Below are 21550 nucleotides of genomic sequence, written 5' to 3' on the forward strand. Positions count from 1 at the left end.
GAAGCAGAGGGAGGCTCCCTGCCACCCTGTTCCCTGGGTGACATGGGCAGACTCAGGGCCATGGCACATGCTTACTTGTAAATATACAGTGCATTAATTTTCTGTGCTTTACAATCAATTGCCACAAACTTAGTGGCTTAAAGCAACACCATTTATTACTGCAGCATCCTGTAAAAATGGCTGTTATCTGCCGAGGGTCTCAGGCTTTTGCCTCTAGGTGCGGGCAGGATGGGTTCTCATTTGAAGCTCACAGTGCTCTTCCAGACTCATTCAGATTGTTGGCAAAATTCAGGTGGCTCTCAGTCTCTTGCTATTGGGTTCCTCCATTTCCAAAACCAGTATCAAGTAGCTCCTTTGCATCAAATACCTCTCATGCGTCAAACCTCCATCATTTCTTTTCTCCTAATTGCTGCAAACACACTTCGAAAGGCTCAAGGATTAGGCCAGATAATCTATCTGAAAGGCCAATTGATTTGGGGCCTTCACTATACTTTCTAAATCCTTGACAGGGACACCTGGGTTAGTGTTTGAGTAATGAGGAGAAGGGGTGGGTAAGTACTTTATCAGAGGCCTGAAATATTGCAGCCCATCTTAGAATTCTGCTGATCACACGCAGCATGTGTGACCTGCTTGGCTGGACAGGTAGAATTTAAAAATAAAACAAAGATCTCTAGACGCGGCCCAAGCTGGTCCTGTTTGTTTCCATTATTGGCTGCTCCAAAGACAGAAGGAGGCCCAAAGGGGAGAGTGTCAAGTATTTATAGACAAACCAGGCTGATGTAAGTGGACAGCTGTTCTCTGTGCTGCTGCAGCAGAACTAATAACTAACTGTCCTTATTCTAGAAGAGTCAGAGGCTCCAAAGAACTAGGAAGAAGCACTGTGATTAGAGACCAGCTTGGAAAATAAGCTGCAATTTTGTGGTCAATGGCAAGTTTCCTATGCCACAGAAATATGACACTACAATGCCAGGAAACAGCAAGTGCCCTTAGACAAACCTTCTGAATGGCCGGGACACAGCACTCTGCTATACCCAGCTCTGGGCAGGAAGCTGGGCCAAATCAATATGCAGCACTTCGTACCATTCAATTACCACAAAATCCTACCATCATCCCAGACACGCACTGGTGGACAAGCTCTCACAAAAAGACTGAGAGCTAGGCACTGAAAACCAAGAGGGATCAAACAGCCCTTCAGAAAGGCCTGCGTGACCTCTCCAAAAACGCCAGAAGTCCTTAGGCGGAGATACCTTCATAAACTGAATTTACTTTGAGAATAAAGACTTCCGTTTTTCAGTGACAATCTTTTCAATGTCTAGTCTTGATGCATTAAGTAGCCATTTAAAACTCTGGGTTTGAAAACAAGATTTCCTGCCCTTAATAATCATATAAACTGAAGAACTTGGGAAACCCAGTTTCCAACCCAAGCGTCTTTTACGGCCTGCAATAAATGTTTGAAAAAAGGAGTTGTTATGGAAACATAGAAGTATTTAACAGCATTGGTGTAAATCAGTGGGGGAAGGGAAAGGGAGGGGAGGGACTGCTGCAGGGGACTGCGGTGGGGAAGAAAGGGCGGGAGAAGCAGGCCTGAAGAGTCCATTTAAACAAAAGGATGAGGATGGAGGGGTTGATTTGATGAGTTTTCGATGAAGGCAATTCTAGAGTGAGCCAGGGATGATCGAGGTGACTAGGGAGTCAGCGCAGGGTGGCTAAGCAGCAAAGGAACTTCGCCTCTACCAAAGGGTCTGGAATCCTTCAGCAGATGCCAGGAGTCGTGAAGATGCCGACCCCGCTGGTCATCGCGACTGCGAACACACATCACCTGTTCTTCTCCCTGCACTTCTGGTACTCGGTCCCTGGGGGTCTCAAGCCCCAGTGATGTGCCCTCAAGGGCCTTCTGGGTCACATCTGGGCAAGTCAGCAGACAAGCCCACAGCCTCTCCCAGCCCTGCTGAGAAGGGACCACGCAGACTTCCCTACCAGCCTCGGCCCCAAATCCCAATAAAAGCCAAGCAAGTCTCCTTTCTTTGCTCTCTGAAGCCATTTTCAGATCTGCCTGGGAGCCTGCTGTGGTATCTCCAGAAAATGTCATTATGTGAGTGTAGATGGTCCCCAAATTATGACGGCTCAGCTTAGGATTTTTCAACTACACAACGGTGCAAAGACAATCAGTATTCAGTACAAATCCTATTTTGAATGTGGACCTTTTCTCAGCTCGGGCTACGTGGTCCGATTCCTTCTTGAGATGCTGGGCAGTGACAGAACAAGAGGGGGACCAACCGAGACCGGCGCTGTGCCGTGCCACCAGTGCTTTTTGGCTCCAGGTATTTACTCAATCCCACAACATGCGATGCTATTGTGAAAACACTCTGTGCTGGATGGCTAGTTCTGGGGACATTTAGGGAGGTGAGGCTGGGCTGGCGGTGTAGTTCAGTGTAGAGGGGCGCTTAGCTGCTTGAGGCCCACTTGCAAAAAAAACAAAACAAAAAATGGAAAAAGGGGGGCCAGCCTAAGCTGTCGTTTGGGAGGTTACAGGAGTTTCTGGCTTCACTGGTTTATAGAGATGTAGGCCCACTGCAAGTCAAGGAGCTTCAGCTTAACAGACCACTTAAGACCCTTCTTGGTGCATGTGCCTGGTGATGTGGGTCCTGTGACATGGGCCACACTTGAGGTGGGGATCCATCCCACCTCTGTGGGGCTAATGTGAGACCACGGCAGCAGAGAGAGGGGTTTCTACCTCAGCTGGGCAGGCTGGTTTTACACAGCAGGGCTATCCACATTCTGCAGGACTGGCCCCTGGGGCTCAAAAAGCCAAGGAGTAGCTGCCCTGACAAACTCAGGAATGGCAGCTGGAACTGTCCACTCTCAGATCCCCTCTTGCCTGCATGGTGGGGTGGACACCGACGTGGGCCGTGACCACTACACTCTACGCTGAGCTTGTTCACACCAAAGGAGCAGAAGCAAGTGCTTCCCGGTGGAGGGCAGCTACAGGGGACGAGTCTGGAAGCAGTCAGTGGGATTCCTGCCATCACTGTAGGAAAAGGACATTGACAGGGACAGAGAATAAGCCACCAGAGTGAGGCACACACGAGGGCAGAGAGGAGTCCTGGGGTGCTGGATAACGCAGACCCTTTGTCCCAAGGTGGCAGCTGCATCACTGGCCTTTCTGCAGACTCATCGCATCCTCGGGACGCTTTCCAGCACAGTCACATTCTGCCTCGATGAGTTTCAGTTAACCAGATTCTGCGACAACCAGACACCAATGGCCCTGACCGAACAGGGCCCAAAGGCACTCTGTGGTGAATGCTGATTTCATGGTCCACGTTAGTCACGCAGAATGCCCTGATTACCCGCTGGAGAATCGGGGAACGAAATGCCCCGATGTCTGCTGTGTTCAAACAATTCAAAGATGACAAAAATACAAAGTAGACACAGCAAAAGTGTTCATCATTGCTGAATTTGTTAAGAGTATATCCACTATTTGTTCCTTCCATTTTTCCATCTGTATAAAAACTCCCATTAAAAATTCCTGTTAGAGCCAGGCGTGGTGGCACCTGACTCAGGAGGCTGAGGCAGGAGGATCGCAAGTTCAAAGCCAGCCTCAGCAACTTAGTTAGGCACTATCTCAAAATACAAAGGGCTGGGATGCAGCTGAGTGGTTAAACATCCCTGGTTCAAATCCTGTGAGAGGGGAGAGTCTATTTTCAAGGCACATGAACAGGAAGCATGGAGCTCAGGAGGACCTCAGTGACTTCAGGAATGGTGTGGCACTCTCCACCTGTGGCGGGCACCCAGGAGATCGGGGTTATTTTTTGACTATAGGCAACCACTAAAGGATGCTTTTGTTCTGAGGGGGCGGCACGATCAGACTGTCATATAAAGACTCCTCCGCTGATAGTACGGATCGCAGGCTGGAAGGTGTCAGGTGTGTGCCAGTAGGACAGACATGAAGTGACCGGGGCCTGAAGGAGGAGAAAGCTGCCAACGAGGGCCGAGGACAAGTGAGAAGGCTTCCTCGCCACGCTGTGACAGAGGAGGTGGGAGTGCTGGGCGGGCAGAGCCCAGGAAGCCTGGGCTTCCCACTGCACGGGGCCCGCTCAGAGGCTGGAGCTCCAGCAGGACGTGCTGCAATGGCAGTGATGGTGGTGACACTTCACGGCGAGTGACCAGGGGCGACGGGGACCGGAAAATCACAGGCATATGCCAGACATGCTGGCTGATGTGAGAGGGCAGAGACAGGCAGAGGACAGGCAAAGGGACAAAAGCCCTTGAAGAGATGAGGGAGGAGGAGGAGGCTCAGACACAGGGGGCAGGGGGTGGACAAAGAGGGCGGTTCACACGAGAGGAGGCCCAGAACGATCTGAGGGTGGAAGAGGTCAGCCGTGCTGTGCGCTCCCTGAGAGACAAGGAAGATAAGACTAAAAAGTGTCGCCTAACAAAAAGGCCCACGTAGGGCAGGCCCAGAGCTGTTAACTCAGCAGTTCACCAACCCAGTCAGGACACGGCTCTTTCCACTCCTCCATCCTGTGAGACGTACTGCCCAGATCTATCCCTGACGGCAGGATGGTGGCCCGATCCCAGGCACCACACACAGACAACACCCGGTGGGGAAGAGGGTGCTTTCTTTCCTGTGTCTCCTTGGGGGTGCTTTCCAGAAGTCCCTCAGTATCACTGCCTGCAGATGACGGAGAACTGGGGTGTGTCTGGCCTGAGCGGACCATGAACAAGAACGGGCTCACTACTGACTGGGATTACACGGGACCAGGTCCTGGGCCTGGGTCAGGGTCACTTTCCCTAAGGGTGGAAACATGGAAAGGCTGCAGTGAATGGGACAAAAGAAGCGGGGAGAGCGGGTGGGGCGGCGGCCTGGCATAGGCACGTGGTGCTCTGCTATTCTAATCTGATTGTTTTTTTTCAGTTAATATTCATTTAAGAAAGAGCAGGAAAGTTTGGAGGCAGAAAGAAATGTAGTCAATATGGGGGAAAAATCAGTCATCTAACAAGCTTTTTGTTTCTGAGAGTGAAAAAACCTTGCAGTAACTTTAAAAGAGAGCGTATCATAAAATACCTCCAGATCTCCTTCAGCAATCAGCTACTTGCTGATGCCACTGGTAATTATTTTCGGCAGTGAAAATGTACAGTTTCATTTTCTTTGTCCTAAAACTGCTTTCAAGTTTCATAAGAAGAACCTTAGTTCTAAAATTGCTAAGCAAATTTTTTCAACCCTACCCCCATTCCATGTTTTACAGTCAAAAGTACTAAATTTAGGAACCTCTTGGTTTATAACCACATGGTGGCTTTGTGACACCACAATCCCCAGAATTCCTTTCCAGCTTGTTTCTGGCCAGTGTGAGTTATACACTCTGTTCTCTCCTGAGGGTTGCGAGACGGAGACAGGCAGCGGTGACTTTGTCGGTATACCTTCTCCTAGCTACTCAGTCTCATACTAATCCAGGTGGTACGAGGAAGGATTTTGCAGATGTTTAACTAAAGCACCTAATCAGTTCACTTTAAATTAATCAAAGGGAGTTTATTCTAGGTGGGCCTGCCTATCAGTTGGAAGTCCTTTCCAAGAGAGCGTAGGCCTTGTATGGGCTAAGAGACTCCAAACAGCACCTGGACTTGCTATCTGCCTTCTCCAGAGTCTTCCCTGAATGCCTACCTGGGGACAGTACCCATTAGCCCCTGCCCTGGGAGGTCCAGCCGACTTCTGGCCTTCACTTCCTGGCTGCTGCCCCTGTACAAGCTCTACTTGCTTAACTACGTCCCACAACCATATTAAGCCAACACCTCATGACAGACCATCCACATATATATAAACACATACTCAGACAAGCACATGTAGAATCTTTGGCTGGTTCTGCTTCTCTAATTGAACCATTACACGCATGTGTTCAAGCTGCCCACAACCCCTACCTTCTACAGATCTGCTTCAACCTTTGTGAGATAAAACACACTCCATTTCGCTGTTCTCAGACTGGGTGCAGAAAGGTTTTAAAAAATGGTAGAACAATGTCTCAGTTCATTCAGCTGCATTAACAAAACACCATTCAATGGTGCCTTATAAACAACAGAAATACCTTCTCACAGTGGGAGAGGCTGTGAATGTGAGATAAGGGTGCCAGTGATGGTCCTCTCCTGGTCTTCCTGCTACCCTCACACAGTGAAGAGCAAGGCAGCGCTACGGGCATCTTTTATAAGGACCCTGACCCATCCCAAGAGCCCTGCCCTCTCTCAGGGCCCAATCGCCAGGCAGAGCCCCCTCCTACATCACCACGTTGCAGGTCCAGTCCAACACATGGACGGGGGAGGGCACACACTGGGACCACAGCCAAGAGATTTCTTTTTGTCTGTTTCCACTATTTTGGAGTCACATGTAAGTTTGTGACTTTAGGGACTTGCACTTCCCTGTGCTTCAGATAATCTTCTACACTATGTTCCCTGACCCTGGTTTTTACTGTGCTGGAGTTTGTCCTTCCTTCCAGAGTTTCTCAGAGTTCATGAGATTTAATTTCTCTATGACCAAGAGCCAGTCCCAATAAGGAATCCCATTAACTTCCTCTCTAGTCTGAGACGATTCTTTTATTCTGTTCAGTTGCCCCTTGTTCATGACACCAAATTATCCTCTGGTCTAAAGGTTAACTAAAAACTTAATATTCTGTGTACCCCTTCTTTTGGGAAGTCTGCTGAAAAACAGTCGTGGTTGTGTTTAAACCATTAACTTCAGCACCGATCACAAGAACAAAAGCATTTCAAACAATTCCAAACAACAAATGAATCTAACAAATATATCTATATAATTTGATTTTCTTTAAAACTGTAAAAGTAACACAAAAGTCAGTGGAATCTTTTAAAGTATGCGCAATATACAAAGCTAAAAAGCAGGTTATAAAATGGTATGTTCAGAAAATATGGTTATGTTTTTATAACTTAACAAATAGTTAAGGACTTACTATTAGAAAAAAGGACTCAAAAAGCAAGCTCAAATTTAGTGTTTCTAGGTGTTTGGATTATCAGTAGTGTTTTACTTCCTTTTCCCCACCTCCACAAATAAGTGTTTTTTAAAGTTTACTACAGTGAGTGTACACTGTTATCATATCAAGCAACTCCTGTAAGTTCTGTGGTGATTTATCACTGTGGCCCAGCACAGGAATTCCTCACTAGCTCTTAAGGACCCACTACAGACGTGAAGGGGAATGTCTATAAACCCCTTGAACCTATACACAAGGTGTTGTATGTCAAACTGTGTGTGTGTGTGTGTGTGTGTGTGTGTGTGTTGGGAGACAGGAAGCAGGAATGTCCACAGCTTTCATCTATCCCAAAGAGATCCATGAGGGGAGATAGCTCAGCTGGTAGAGTGCTTGCCTCACAAGCACAAGGCCCTGAGTTCGATCCCCAGTACCACAAAAAAAAAAGAACTCCAAAGAGATCCATGACACAGAAACAGTCAAAATCATCAATCCAGAATCTTGCTTGACCTTATCCCAATTTCTCCTATTTTGGGGGTGGAGAATTATTTGCTAGATTGACGGACAGTTAATTTGGACCAGTAAATTTCTAGTTTTAGTTAGGTATTTATTTCAAAATGAAATTTATCAAAGTTCCTCAGAAAACAAATACTGAAGCAAAAAAAAAAAAAACCAGTTGCATGTAACTTTCAAAAGAATATTTTGAGACTACTTACTTGTACCAAGTTTTTCAAAGTTGGAATTCTTTTTATTTACTTACTTACTTACTGGTTGTGCTGGGGATCAAACCCTCAGCCTCACACATGCGAGGCAAATGCCTTACCAAGAACCAGGCAAGAGCTACACTCACAGCCCCTCACTACTTTAGACTGCAGTCCTGATACTATGCACTGATCTCCTCTGTCTCCCTCCACCCCCACGCCTCTTGACAAAGTGCCATAGACACTACTTAGTGCCACAGTCTTGGCACGGAGTTCCTCAGTCTCTATCTAATATGATCCACTCCAGAATAGGAGAAAACACAGGAAACAGAACAGTCTTGATTTAAAAAATAATAAACTCTCCTGATATACATCAAATATATTCCTTGTTTCATTGAATATGTTGCATTTGAAAGGAGACTGGGTGGTGTATTTCTGTAAGCGGATTAAGAACTCTATATTACTTGCAGTCTTAGCATTGTATCTATCTTAGTTCATTTTGTGCTGCTATCATGGAATATCACATTCTGGGTAATTTATAAAGAATAGAAACTTACTTCCTTGCAGTTCTGAGGCTGGGAAGTTCTTGCTGTGTCTTTCTTTTCTTTTCTTTTTTTTTTTAAGATGTTGATAGACATCTTATTTTATTTTATTCATTTATTTATATGTGGTGCTGAGAACTGAACCCAATGCCTCACACATGCTAGGCAAGCACTCTACCACTGAGTCCCACCCCCAGCCCCCTTGCTTAACGTGGCAGAAGGCAGGCATCAGGTGGGGAGAGAGGACCCACTTTAGACAGCAGCACTAACACTGCCAAAGGCAGAGTCCTCCTGACCCAATAGCCTCCTAAAGGTCCCACCTCTCCACTTGGGGGCTGCTTCCAATCACAAAACCTAAAACTCTCGTACAGAACAAAATAGTGACTTACTTCCTATCTGAACATTACAGTCTTTAAACCCCAACACCACACTAGTCAATTTTACTTACATAATGGCTACTTCCAAATACTGATTACATGTAGAAGTGCACAAATAAATATGCAAACTTTTATATGCACCGCCGCCCCCAAATCCAAGATCTCTGTGGGAATGCAATCTCCAGAAAAAATCTGCTATCAAATATCTTTTAATTCTGATGCTAACTGCTCTACCATGGTTCTGTAAAAGTTTAACTGATATATTTTGATTATCCTAGGTTTGAAACTATAAATTACTTAAACTTAGTGTGTTTATTATAGTAAAAAGGGCTTTTACAGCATTAAAGAAAATTGTAATTTTCATCTGTTGAGCAGAATAGATATCCAAGCACTGACACAATAAAAATCTGAGTAAATGGCAGTGAAACAAATACAACTATCTTTCTAAGTAAGAAAAAGAGCAATTTGACAATGTACATCAACACTTTAATAATACTCAGAGACTCTGACTCAGTGATTTTATTCCTGGAAATCTAGGCTAAGGAAATAATCTAATATATCTACCTATCTAAAAATTTAAAAAACACTTTAGCCTTTAAGCATAGACATTCACTACAGCAATGGCAGAAAGACAGAAAGAAAACAGAAAAAAAAATCAAAAAACAAAAACAACCTATATGCCCAAGAATAAGGGAATAAATAAACTCACAGGACTGCTATGTAGCACATAAAATTTCATATAGGACAAGCTTATAACACACAGAATTACTTATGTTAATGAGGGAAAAAGATATAAAATTGCATAGTTTGATCATACCCGAGTAAAACACACTGTCAAATGCATCACACACATATACAAGCAAATTCCAAACCTTACTGTTTTCCTATTAGGGGATTCTAATTAGTGCTGCTGTAACATACAGCTGTCTCTTGTCTCTTTTAAAATTCTTTTGCCCTGCTAACTTACCAGGTTGACACTGCTGTAATAACTGTGTCTCTTAAGGTGCCCTCCTCAGCCACCTGCTAAATCAGGTTGGAACCCAACAGAGTAAATCTTGTTTCTCCCTCAGTTCCTGAGATGTGTGAAACCTGAGTCCCTGACGCAGAAGGTGAGTCAGAAGTATGGTCTGAAGAAGCGATTTTGTTCTTGGATCAGGTCTGTATGCAGCATCTGCTTTTGTTTGCCATTCTGGGTTAGTGATGGTATTCGGTTGGCACATGCATGTAATCCCAGTGACTGTGGAGGCTGAGGTAGGAGAATTGCAAAGTCAACTTAGTGAGACCCTATCTCCAAGTAAAAGGTAAGGGCTGGAGCTACAGCTCAGGGGTAAAGCACCCCTGGGTTCAATCTCAGTGCAGTGTTTAAAAAAAAGAAAGAAAAAGAAAAAAGCATGTGCACCAAGCAAATAGAGTATGCTTCTGCACACAAGAAAACTTTTAAATAATAAGAATGGAAATGAAGTGCTTACCAGAAAAGATAACCTATTAAGTTTTATGCTGCTTCTGAAGATATGATTCTCCGAACCAAAGAGTGCAACATGGGTATATTTTCAAACGTTCTGAGTCCGTACTGACTCCTAATAGTTGTTTCCCAGTATCAAACTAGATTCAACACTGGGTTCCTGCCGACTTGAACACGACTTTCTCACATAGATAACACAGGCCAATTACATGTTTCTCATGTAGATAACAAATACATGTAAAATAACATGAGAGTTTAACAGAAAAATAGATTCTAAAAATGTTAAACTTACTGTTCGTGGAAGTCCAGCATTGGTGGCTCAAATCTGATGGGCCTGCAATTACCACGGTACAGGGATAAACTGTAATTGAAGAGAAAAGAGTTTAAGAAGTAATTCTTCAAAACACACATTTCCCCAAATAGTAGTCAAAATACTTGGGTTTTGTACTGAGAAAGTATCTTTAAGGAAAGTGGGGCCTAATGTTCTATTAGGATGTGTACTGATTTTTTTTTTTTTTTTAATTAGAGGAAATAAACTAATGTTGTGTCTGAAAAAATAAAAATAAAAGGGAAATATTTTTTCTACTCAACCATGTGTGAAAAGAGAAAATGCTCAGGTAGACTGGTGGAATGCATGTGGTTGATGCAGTTGGTAACAGTATACTTTAATGCTGATACATATGTAATAAATACTAAGTAGTAGATACAATGACATATGCTTGGCAGACATCTGGGGACAAAATCATGATCACATTATAACTACAGTGGTAGAAGACTAAACATAAATGAATTCTGGGATAGAAATTCCTCAGAACTGAAACATCTGATCTAGGAGTCTGGGGCCCACCACTCTATGATGTCTGGGCTTAAATATGAGTATCTTCCCTAACTACCCCACCTGACGCCACCACTTCTAGTGAGACAGACTTCTGCAGAGCGACCATAGACACCACCATGACCCACTGTGTTGGGGGTTGTGCCTGCATACCTAAAGCCAGCTGCTTCTGCCCCCCGCCCAGGTGGAATGCAGTGCCTGAGAATGATGCCAGAGCAGGACCCCTCTGAGACTCGACTGCTTTTCCATCACAGCCAGAGCTCACAAGAACACAGGCTTCCAAGCGGCACCGGGACTCCCTGCAAGACGCTCAGGAATGGCGGCAGAAATAGACTAAGACATCCACAATACACAGGAAGTTTGGCTTTAATTCAACCTTATGAAGATTAAGTAGTCCTGATTGGTAGAACTGAGCCGAAGTAACAGCCCGAGTGTACTTTCAGCCCTACCAACTTGGGGTCTTCCGCTGTGCTGACTGATCATCTCACATGGTGAACAAAAAAGTTGATGCAGAAAAGAGAAAACATCCCACACAGGATCATCCTTCGGTAAAGACGCTGGGACCAGAGAGCACAGTTCCTGGCAACACAGATGCCATGTGCAGCTGTAGGTATGAAGTCTATTCCCTTACTTTCTGCCCTTCTGGGTGCTGCAGTGTGACAACGCTCTGACTCCTTGAAAACGAGATGCTACTCAGCTCATCTGTTTTGATAGTGTTGAACTCAAAACTGCACATCTGAATCAAGAAAAAGTGAAATGTGCTGCATAAAGTAACTGTCTACGTTATTAATTCATACATATAAACAAACTCTGTTCAGTGCTGGAAGTACAAAAAGTAAGAAAAAATTTTTCTTCTCCTCACAAAACCAAGAGTCTATTGTGTACGTGGAAAATAGAAGTGTCTGAAGTGGCCAGGCGGGGTGAAGAAGTGCACACCCAGTTTGTTCAGCACGAAGGTGCCATGGGGAGACAAAGACAAGTCAAGCCAGGAACAGTGGGACATGTCTAGACTCCAGAAAATCAGGAGGCTGAGTCAGGACTGCAAGCTCAAGGTCAGTCTCAGCAACTCTGCAAGATGAAGTCTCAAAATAAGAAATAAAGGAGGCTGGGGAAGGAGTTCAGTGACCCCAGGGCTGTAAACAAAGACAAACAGTGGTTGCTATGGTTAGAACTGAGAGCGCCTCTCCTAGACAGAAGCAGCGACCTGAATGGTGGCCACGCAGAGGAGGGGATGCACCTGGCAACGGAAGAACAGGGGGGCTGAAGGGACCTAGTGCAAGGGAGGAGGAGGAAGGAGCTGAGGCCAAGGCACCAATGCCACACCTCCTTGAAGGAGCATGCTTCAGTCCACGAATAACAAACGACCTCTACTTGTTTGAGTAAATAAGCAACATGCCCTGACATACTTCAAGAGCTTAATTCTGGCTACTGTGTGAAGAACAGATTGTGGCAGCCCAGGAGGGGAGCAGGGAGCTGCTGCTGGGCTTCAGGCAAGAGGCGAGCACATCCCTGGTGACCACAGGGGAAGGTAACCGAGAAGCAGCTGTTTTCAGAAAATATTTGGAAGTTAGAGATAATACATTATGCCAATGGCTCGATTCTGAACTGCGAGAGGAATCAAGAATGACGTAGTAAGATTTTGGCTGGATACACAGCTGGGACATGGGAGGAGGGGCTGGGAAATGGATGGGTAGACAGGGTTCAAGGGTATGTAAATGCCTCAAACATTTGATCTTGAGATGGCGTATCTAGTTGGTGGTTGAGCAGGCAGGTGGACACACACTACTACTGTGTACATGAAATCAGGAATTTCACGTACGGATCTTATAACCAGTCATGTTGGTGCATTTGTTTTAATAGTCTGTCTATATTCTTCTAAGATTTAGTCCACTCTTGCTATATGAGTTGCCAAAATGAGCACTCCACTGGATTATCCCTGTAGACAAATCATTTGTAAGGAATGACGACTCTACTTCCTTTCAATTCTTAGATCTTCTTTGTTGTTGTTTATGCTTTGTGCTAAGTTTTCCCATAAAATACTCCACAGAAGTGGTGCCCACCAATTTTTACTCTGATATTTTCAAAATGCTCATAGACTATGAGAAAGAGGATACAATGAATAAAAGATAAGCCTCTCATAAATAAATGCATATTCCAGAACAACAGCAGATCTACATCTAAAAAACAGTTTAATATTTAAGTGGGTCAATAGAAGCTGACACAGGCGTAATCTTGTTTAACAAAACCAAAAATGCAATAACACAGCTGCCACGTACCCATAGCTGGAGGGAAAGGTGCTGCTGTGCCGACTTAGAGGAGAGACAGCACTGCTTAGTGCTCGAGCAATAGAAAGCGAATGTGCAAATAAGTAATGTTGAAAATACCTGGGAAGAGGAGAAAGGACGCCGCCACCGCCGGCATCGCGACAGTACTGGAGACAGCCTAACAGCGCGATGCGTGCCAGTATGCTTTCTGCAGTGGTCATTTACTCTGAAATTCCACAATGTTTTTAATTTTTTGCCAAAATGCTATTTGGGGATAAGAAAATGAATGAAGACTAGTTTCTGACCTCCAGCTAGGAAGCAACTGGGGTGATACATGAAATCCTGTGGGAAATAGTCCCCGCCGCTTGGTGAATTGTCAGGTCAAAGCTAAGCAGGCAACTCCCAAAAGATGCGTAGGGGGCTTTCGAGGAGCTCCAGGAATTTATGTAAGCTAGGAGACTCAGTGCTTTCCTGAGATCAGTTACTACCTAAACAAAAGGCCCTCGTCAGCCCAGTGTTTTTTAAAGAATGGTTTGTGGTTCACCCAAATCTAAAACACCCAGAATGCTTGTGAAAATGCAGATGACGGGGCCCACTCACAGAATCTGAGTCCCCACATCCAGCACCGCGCTCAGACACCTGCTGGTAAGCGCATGCTCACATTTGGGAATGGCCACCTTGCACCTTGAGGTACAAATGAGCATCAGAGACTCAGTCTGTGGTTGTGGGGGGATTAACAAGCAGAACTTCCAACGTCACCAAGAGTTTCAAATGGTTCCAAATGCTGTTTTTATTAAAGTCTGCCAAATAAACAGTGACTTAAGAGAAGTGAGCAGAACTCTCCTATATAATATTCTCCTATAAATACACTGGAATTTCAATTTTTATTTCCCTAATGACTAATAACGTTGAATAGTTTTTCATTTGTTTGAAAAGATATCTATTGTTCAATTATGGTTTTTTTTTTCCTTTATTTATTTATTTTTTTTCAGTGCTGGGGACTGAACCCAGGCCTCACAGATGTTAGGCAAGTGCTCTTACCACTGAGCTACACCCCAGCCCCAATTAGATACCTTTAAAGCAAAACAAAACAAAAGAACGCTATCTGTTCAAAGTTTAAGAACTGGGATATTTGTTACATTAAAATGTAAGAATTATGTTTGTCCTAGATGTGCTTTTTTTTGATCTGGTACCGTGAACATTTTCTCCTGGTTCTTGGCTTGGCTTTCTCTATTATTAATGGTATCTTGAAGAGTATAGGTTTTTAAGTTTGATGAAATCCAATTTGTCATTTTTTCTTGAATAGCATGTGCTTTTAGCGTCTTAAGAATAAGCCTGCCCAGGTTGTAAATCATTCTACCAGAACACTTACATTTTATTCTAAAAAAGTTTTATACCTTCAGCTTTTTATGTACAGGTGAATTACTGTCCATTTTAAGTTAATTTGGGGGCATGGTGTGAGTTATGGGTTAAAGTTCATTTTTTTGTTTTCCTCTAGTAGGTTAAGTACGATCTGTAAAAAGACCATAACTGTACCACTGAAAGACCTGAGCATACTTTTGTCAAAAAAGTTTTAAACTAGGTCTTCAAAATAGATGTTTAATATTCTCAATTTAGTTATTCTTTTCAACACTTGTTCAAGCTATTCTAGGTGCTTAACATTTCCATATAAATTTTAAAGTCAGCTTGTCGATTTCTACAAAATTATCCATTGGCTTTTTAATTAGAGTTGCGTTTCATCTAAAGTTCATCTGGGGAGAATGGACACCTTAACAATTTTCCAGCCCATGAACATGAAATCTCTCAAACTGTCTAGAACTCCCTTAATTACACCAAGAAAAATCATATTGTTCTTAGTGTACAGATCTCAAAATTGTTTTGCTAAGTTTATCTCACTGTACGTAATGGGTTTTGATGCTATTGTAAATGGCATTTTTCTATGACATTTTTGACTCTTGCACTTGTTATAAAGAAACTGAAGTTATTTCTGAATGTTGACTATACATTTAGTAAGATCGAAGGATATACTTATCTGTTCTCACAGCTTTTCTGGTGCGTTCCTTAGGATTTTCTATGCATAGTCATGTTGTGGGCAACTCTTTTCCTTTTTCCTTTCCAATCTGTTGCTGCTTCTCTCGTCAACTGTGCAGTAACTCGCACATGCAGAGTAATACTGAAGGGAAGTGATGAAGGTGGCCATCCTTGCCACTTTCCTGGTCTCAGAAAGCTAGCACTCACTTTTCCCCTGGAGTGCCACCTTAGCTCTTCTTCTTCCACAGATGTTTTTTGCTATGTTGGAGAAATTCTTTTCTGTGCTTAGTTTGCTGAGCATTTTAAGTATGAACAGATGTTGGATTTTTCTACTTCTATTCAATTAGGTGGCATTTCCCCTTTGTTTAGGTTATCAGGGGAAAAGTGAACTGACAGACTTTCAAATGTGAATTGATCTCGCGTTCCTGAGATAAAACTCTTTTGGTCATGCTGTGTATTTCTAGATTCAGTTTGCTAGCACTCTCTTCAGAATTTCTAAATATATGTTCATATCTTTACCAATCTAGCGTGAAGTTTACCCACTGTATTATGTTTATCTAAGAACTGGTTTTTACTTACATTGTTCTCATTTTCCCACTTTCTACTTAACTGATTTCAAATATGTCCTTTATTTTCTTCTTGCTGTTTAGTTTGAGGTTAAGTTGATGTTCTTTTTCTGTATTAAAAGTGCACACCATTGCTCTAACTACTCCTGCTTATCTCAAACAGGATGTAAGTTCCTCTCGAGGCAACACTGGCTACACCTGGTGATCTGACGCGCGGTTCTGTGGCCTGGTTGCAAGTCCCCTTCACACGTTGAGGCCCTACCTCCAGAGGCCCTTTGTGTAAGGGACACCACATACATGCCTGAAAAGGACATGTGAGGACACAGTAAAGTGGCCACTGCCTACAAGCAGGAAGAGGGCTCTCACTGGAGACAGACAAAGCTGGCATGCTGATCTGCCTGTTGGCTTCAACCTGTGACAAAATAAACATCTGTGGTTTAAGCCTCAGTCGATGGTACTTGGTTATGGCAGTCTAGCCTGCAGACGAAGATATGTAAAATTTTTATTTTCAAAGTGTTTCTTAATATCCCTTGTGATTTCTTTAACCATAACTTTTATTTAAAAGTTTCTAGCTTAAGTTCCAATTCTTAAAAATCTGGATTTTCCTTGTTATTGACTTTTAATTTATTCACTGCTGTGATCAGAAAACATAATCTGTAGAACCTGCTGTCTGGGGTATACTATTTAGGATCTATTAGGTTGAGTAGGTTCACAGTGCTGTTCCAATCTACACCATTACTGATTTTCTATCAGTTACTGACAGATGAGTGTTGGAATCTCCTGCTACAAAGGGGAATTTGTTTATTTTCCCCTTTAATTCTGTTCATTTTCCTTTACATACTTGAAGTTCCAATATTGGACTTCCCTAGATTCGGAGATGCTGTATCTTCCTGGTAGGTTGTCTCTTCCATAATCATAAAGTGTCCCCCTTATCTGATAATAATCCCTGACCTGCAGTCTACTTGTAGAGTAACACACCACCCAGGACTAGTGCCAACCAGTCCCTCACTGCTATCTTCTACACTTAGCCTACCTGTGTCCTTGCTCTTAAAGTGCATTTCTTCAAAATCAAAGACTATTGACCAACAGGGTGAAGATGTTTGCAATACAGGATCAATAACTCTAAAAAACCCTTACAATTTAAGAACAAAAACCCTACTGAAAAACAAACAGACATCAAAAGATAATGATGTCTCTGCAGTAAGTAGAGAATTAACCTCGTCCATGATTAGAAAAGAAAAACTAGGAGGTAGCAGAATTTCTCACCTGTCAGACTGGCAAAAGTTAAAAATTATAACACGTTCTGTTGGAAAGACTGTGGGAAAGTGGCCTTCTTATTCAGTGATGGGCATGCAAACTGGCACATTTTTGAAAGAGAACTTCTCAATACCTAACTAAACTACATCTGTATTTACTTTCGATTCACCAATTCTACTTTTAGAAATTCATCCTAAATGTAGAGAAACTATTATTTGAAAAATATTACATATACTTATGGTAAGTAATCTATTTTGAAGTATGCATTACACTGGAATGGGTATGCCTAGCTAATTAACATGCGAATTACCTCAAAGAATTATAATATTCAAAGAACAAGAACTCTTGCATCCACTCTCAGCAATTTTCCAGTGTTTAAGCCAGTGTGCAGCATGACAGATCTCTTGAATTTGTTCCTCTCATCTAACCAACATCCTGTACCCTTTAACCAACAATCCGCCTGCACCCCACCCTGTCACCGGGAACCACAATTCCGCCTGGAGCCCATCGTGGGTGAGGTCGTGTGGTTCTGCCTGCCTGTGTTTGGCCTACTTCATTTAACTTCAGTCTCCAATGGTCCTCCATGTTACTGCAGTTGGCAGGACATCCTTATTTCTTAAGGCTTGCTAGTATGTCACTGTATGTACGAGCACAGCACATTTTAAAAAATCTGTTTGTTGTTGGTCATTTAGTTTGCGTCCATTTCTCTGCTATTGTGAAATGCCGCAACAGAAGTGCAGGTGACTGACATGCCGATTTCATTTCCTTTGGATATACAGGGAGTAGCAGAACTGCTGGGTCACATGGTCCTGTTTTTATTTGGGGGGGGGGGCGGGGTAAATATTATTTTAGGGACTCTCTCCGTTGCTGAAGCTGGCCTCAAACCTGGGATCCTCCTGCGCAGCTTCTCCAGTCCCTGGGGTTATAGGCATGCCCCGCCAGGCCTGGCTATTTTTAATTTTTTGTGGAACCTTCATTGATCTTCATTAACAGTAACAGTAAACCATGTTCCCTTTCCTCCAAGTTGTTATCAACAGTCGTTATTGCAATGAAGTTGGGGGTGGGGCGGAGGAAGGATGGAAAGAAGGGGAGAAGCCTGGAGAGAATGGGCAGGAGGTCCCGAACCACCTAAATCTGGAACACAGTAGTCTGACAACACACACTCACACTAAAGAAAATATGCTCAAAATAAATTCTGTCCTCTAATTAGTAAGTCTGTTTTTCGTGGTAGTACAGGTTAACGATGCTGAAACAGTATATTTTAGGACTGAGCAAACTGGTACACATACTGCAGATAACCGGAGCTAGATTTCTCCTTGTTGGAGAATGGCCAGAACAGAAAAGGGCAGAATAAGACACTGTGGTTCTGTGTTAAAACTGGAGGTATCGGTGACAACTCATGGGTTTAGACATCAATAGATGTGCTGGTATATATTGTATGTATTTATATGTCTTCAGGAAAAGATCTTCCTATTTATTTACTAGTACTGACATCAAAACCCAGGGCACTTGACCACTAGCTACATCCTCAACCCATTTCGACATAGGGTCTCACTAATTTGCTTAAGGCCTCACTAAACAGCTGAGGCCAGGCTCGAATTGTGATCTCCTGCCTCAGCCTCCAGAGTCTCTGGGATCAAAGGTGTGTGCCACCACACCCGGCTTCTTCCCCTTTCACTAAGAGGGCCTGGAGACAACGACTCCCAACAGCAGTGAGCACACATGGCACACAGATCTTAGTTTCTAAATATTATCCCACACTAACATGCAGCAGATGTCTTTGAAAAAAGGCTTTTTCACCACCTGTAATCCCCAGCTCAGGAGGCAGAGGCAGAGGCAGAGGCAGAGGCAGGAGAATTGCAACTTCAAAGTCAGCTTCAGCAACTGAGTGAGACCCTGTCTCTAAATAAAACATAAAAAAAAGCTGGAGACGTGGCTCAGTGGTGAAGCACCCCGGGGTTCAATCCCTGTTTAGGAAAGGAGAGATAAGGAAGAGGAAGAGGAAGAGGAAGAAGAAAGGAAAGGAAGAAGAAAAGGAAAAGGAAAAGGAAAAGACAGGAGTGGAAGAGAAGAGAAGTTAAGTTTTGTTCCAGGGCTGGGCAGGAAAATTACACGGTAAGCCCGGAACGCCCTTAAGTGCCAGAAAGGAAAGAAGCGTTCAGTGACTGATAAACGTACCGATGACATGAAACAGAGCCAAGCACATATGATTTTCAATGACAGTGCAGATGATGGCAACATAACCAGATAAAAAATGGACTTTAGCCTTCACCTCATATCCTACTTACATTAGAATGTCAACTAATAACACTGAAGTAAAGATGGAATCTGAAAAAAATCGCCCCAGTAAGAACTTTCAGGTAACAATCACCCATAGACAAACTATTGAGTGTTTCAAGCAAAATAGGGGATTTACATGGTCTCAAAGAACTTCTCTGCAAGATGCTTATTAGTTACACAAGAAAAAATGAATAGGATGTGCTCCTGAGAGATGGACAGGGCACACAGACTTCAGTGATATTCTTGCTCAAAATGCAGTCTGAGTCAAACAATAGAAAATATCAGAAAACCTAAGACTCTATCCTATTGAATAAAATAAATAACCTCTACTCTTCAAAAATATCAAAGTTACAAAAGACAAGAAAGACAAATCAGCCGTCCCTAAAAAAGAGACGTGAAAATTAAACATGAGGGCTTGAATCATGGATCAAAATTTTTTTAAAATTAAAGCCATCAATTATGGTTTTAAGAATCCAAATAAGACCTACAGATTAAATAACAGTAAGTGTAAATATTCATTTCCTGATTTTGTTAATACTGTGGTCTATAAAATAATGTCCACGTTTTTAAGAAATATACACTAAGTATTTAGGAGTAAAGAAGAACCATGTCTACAACTGATTCTCGAACAATTAGGAATAATTACTACGTACACACCGAAGGGCAGCAAAGGGCGGAGGGAAGGGGCTGGAGGGCCGGCCGGCAGTGTTTGGTGGGGGTTTGAGTCAAGGAAATATGGGAATTCTCCACACTGTTTTTGCATTTTCCTCTAAAGTTTCTCTAAAGGTATAAACGTAAATTTAAGAAGCTTGGTTCCTGAGCCTGGTGCACCCCAGCGTGCGGGGATTGCGCCTGCCGTTCGCTTGGGTGTCCTGTTTTCTACTTTCCCATCTGCGCTTTACTCCTTCTGTCCTCTCTGCCTTTTTTGGAAAGGTCAACCAAGTACTCTTCAGCACACACTTTATCTCTAGGGCTCGGCGATCCTGCTCCTCTGCTCTGGTTACAGGGCTTCCTCCAGGGCTTGTTTTGCATCATCACCACCACAGCCATTCCACGTCCCCATGCAGGCACCTGCCGGCTCTCCAGCCACTCTCCAGTCCTCTATGCTACTGCCGTCACACGTGCGAGGCATGCGGTTCTGCAGTTTACAGAAGCCAGAACTGTTTGTTTTTAAAAGCCTGTTGTTTAGGAATTTTAGTCAGAAAGGATTTCTTTTATGTTCACCCCCGTGGTGGCCTCCGTGCTGGCTGGATGTCTTCACTCCTGCAGTGACTGAAGGAGTGGCTGTCTGCTGGCCACAAGCTCCCTTGGCGTTCTCTGGAAACGGCTCTGCTTCAGCAGGACACTTGTGCTGGTACAGTGCTCTAGGCTGGCACTCTCTCCTGGCACGTCAGGGATGCTGGTCACTGGTTCTGGTTCTGGTTCTTTGGTTCTTGGAGACGAGCCAGCCGGCATTCTCACCTTTTGTACTACTTCTGTGGCTTCCTTCCTGGCCGCTCTTCTACCACTGTCCTTCAGGAACTTGAGTACTGGTGTGGGTTTCCCTGTGTTACTCTTGCTTTGGATTTACTGGGGTTCTGTGACAGTTCCCTCACCCCTGGGAACTCACTTTCACAAGTCAGATGCTCACTGCTGGACCAGGGCTCGTCAGTTCTTTTTCTAGTCATTTTCCTCCCTGGGTTCCATCCGGGTCACCTCTGCTACTCCGTCTTTTGATTCACCGAGCTTGTCTTTTGTAACGTCTAAGTTGCTGCTAATTCTGCCCGTGACATTTTCATTGTAGAAACCATATTTTCCGACTCTGGAGTGTCGTTTCATTCTTTTCTATCGTCCCTTTCCTTCATTATGTTTGCGTTTTCCTCTAAATCATAGAACTCAGAAAAGGTGTATTACACTCCCTGAGGGGAACCAGTATCACCAGCTGCCACCAGCGATCAAAGAGAAGCCCCTGCAGCACAGTGGCTGTGGACGATGACATCTGCCAACCCAGCTGGGTGGCTCCTGCACTGTGGGAGCTGGAGGGGACGGGAACTCCCGCCCAGCTGCCGCCACTGAGGCAGAGCCACAGGGAGGACCGACAGTCCCCAGTTTGAAGGCTGTGGTTTCCCATTGTTCTTACCAGGTCTAAGAAGCTTTGGTGAGTACACATTTCTGCCTTCAGTCCTCTGAACAGTATCCAGGCTTTGTCTTCACCAGTCCTGGCCAGTTAATAGGTGCCCTGATGGAAAGGGAGCCGAGTGCACAGCCAGTCAACTAATCCCCCCCAACGA

The 21550-nt window shown here is 43.8% G+C and overlaps 1 protein-coding gene across 1 annotated transcript in view; it reads right to left on the bottom strand.

The window, feature by feature from the left end:
- Positions 1 to 21550, bottom strand: part of TMEM131 (transmembrane protein 131) — a 155776-nt gene that overhangs the window by 74403 nt on the left and 59823 nt on the right. The window contains exon 4 of the mRNA XM_079111313.1: positions 10340 to 10408. Within this exon, the coding sequence (XP_078967439.1) occupies positions 10340 to 10408 (69 nt within the window). The remainder of the gene's footprint in view (positions 1 to 10339; positions 10409 to 21550) is intronic.

Source organism: Sciurus vulgaris (assembly GCF_902686455.1).
Source record: "Sciurus vulgaris genome assembly, chromosome: 14".
In the NCBI taxonomy this organism is placed as follows: domain Eukaryota; kingdom Metazoa; phylum Chordata; class Mammalia; order Rodentia; family Sciuridae; genus Sciurus; species Sciurus vulgaris.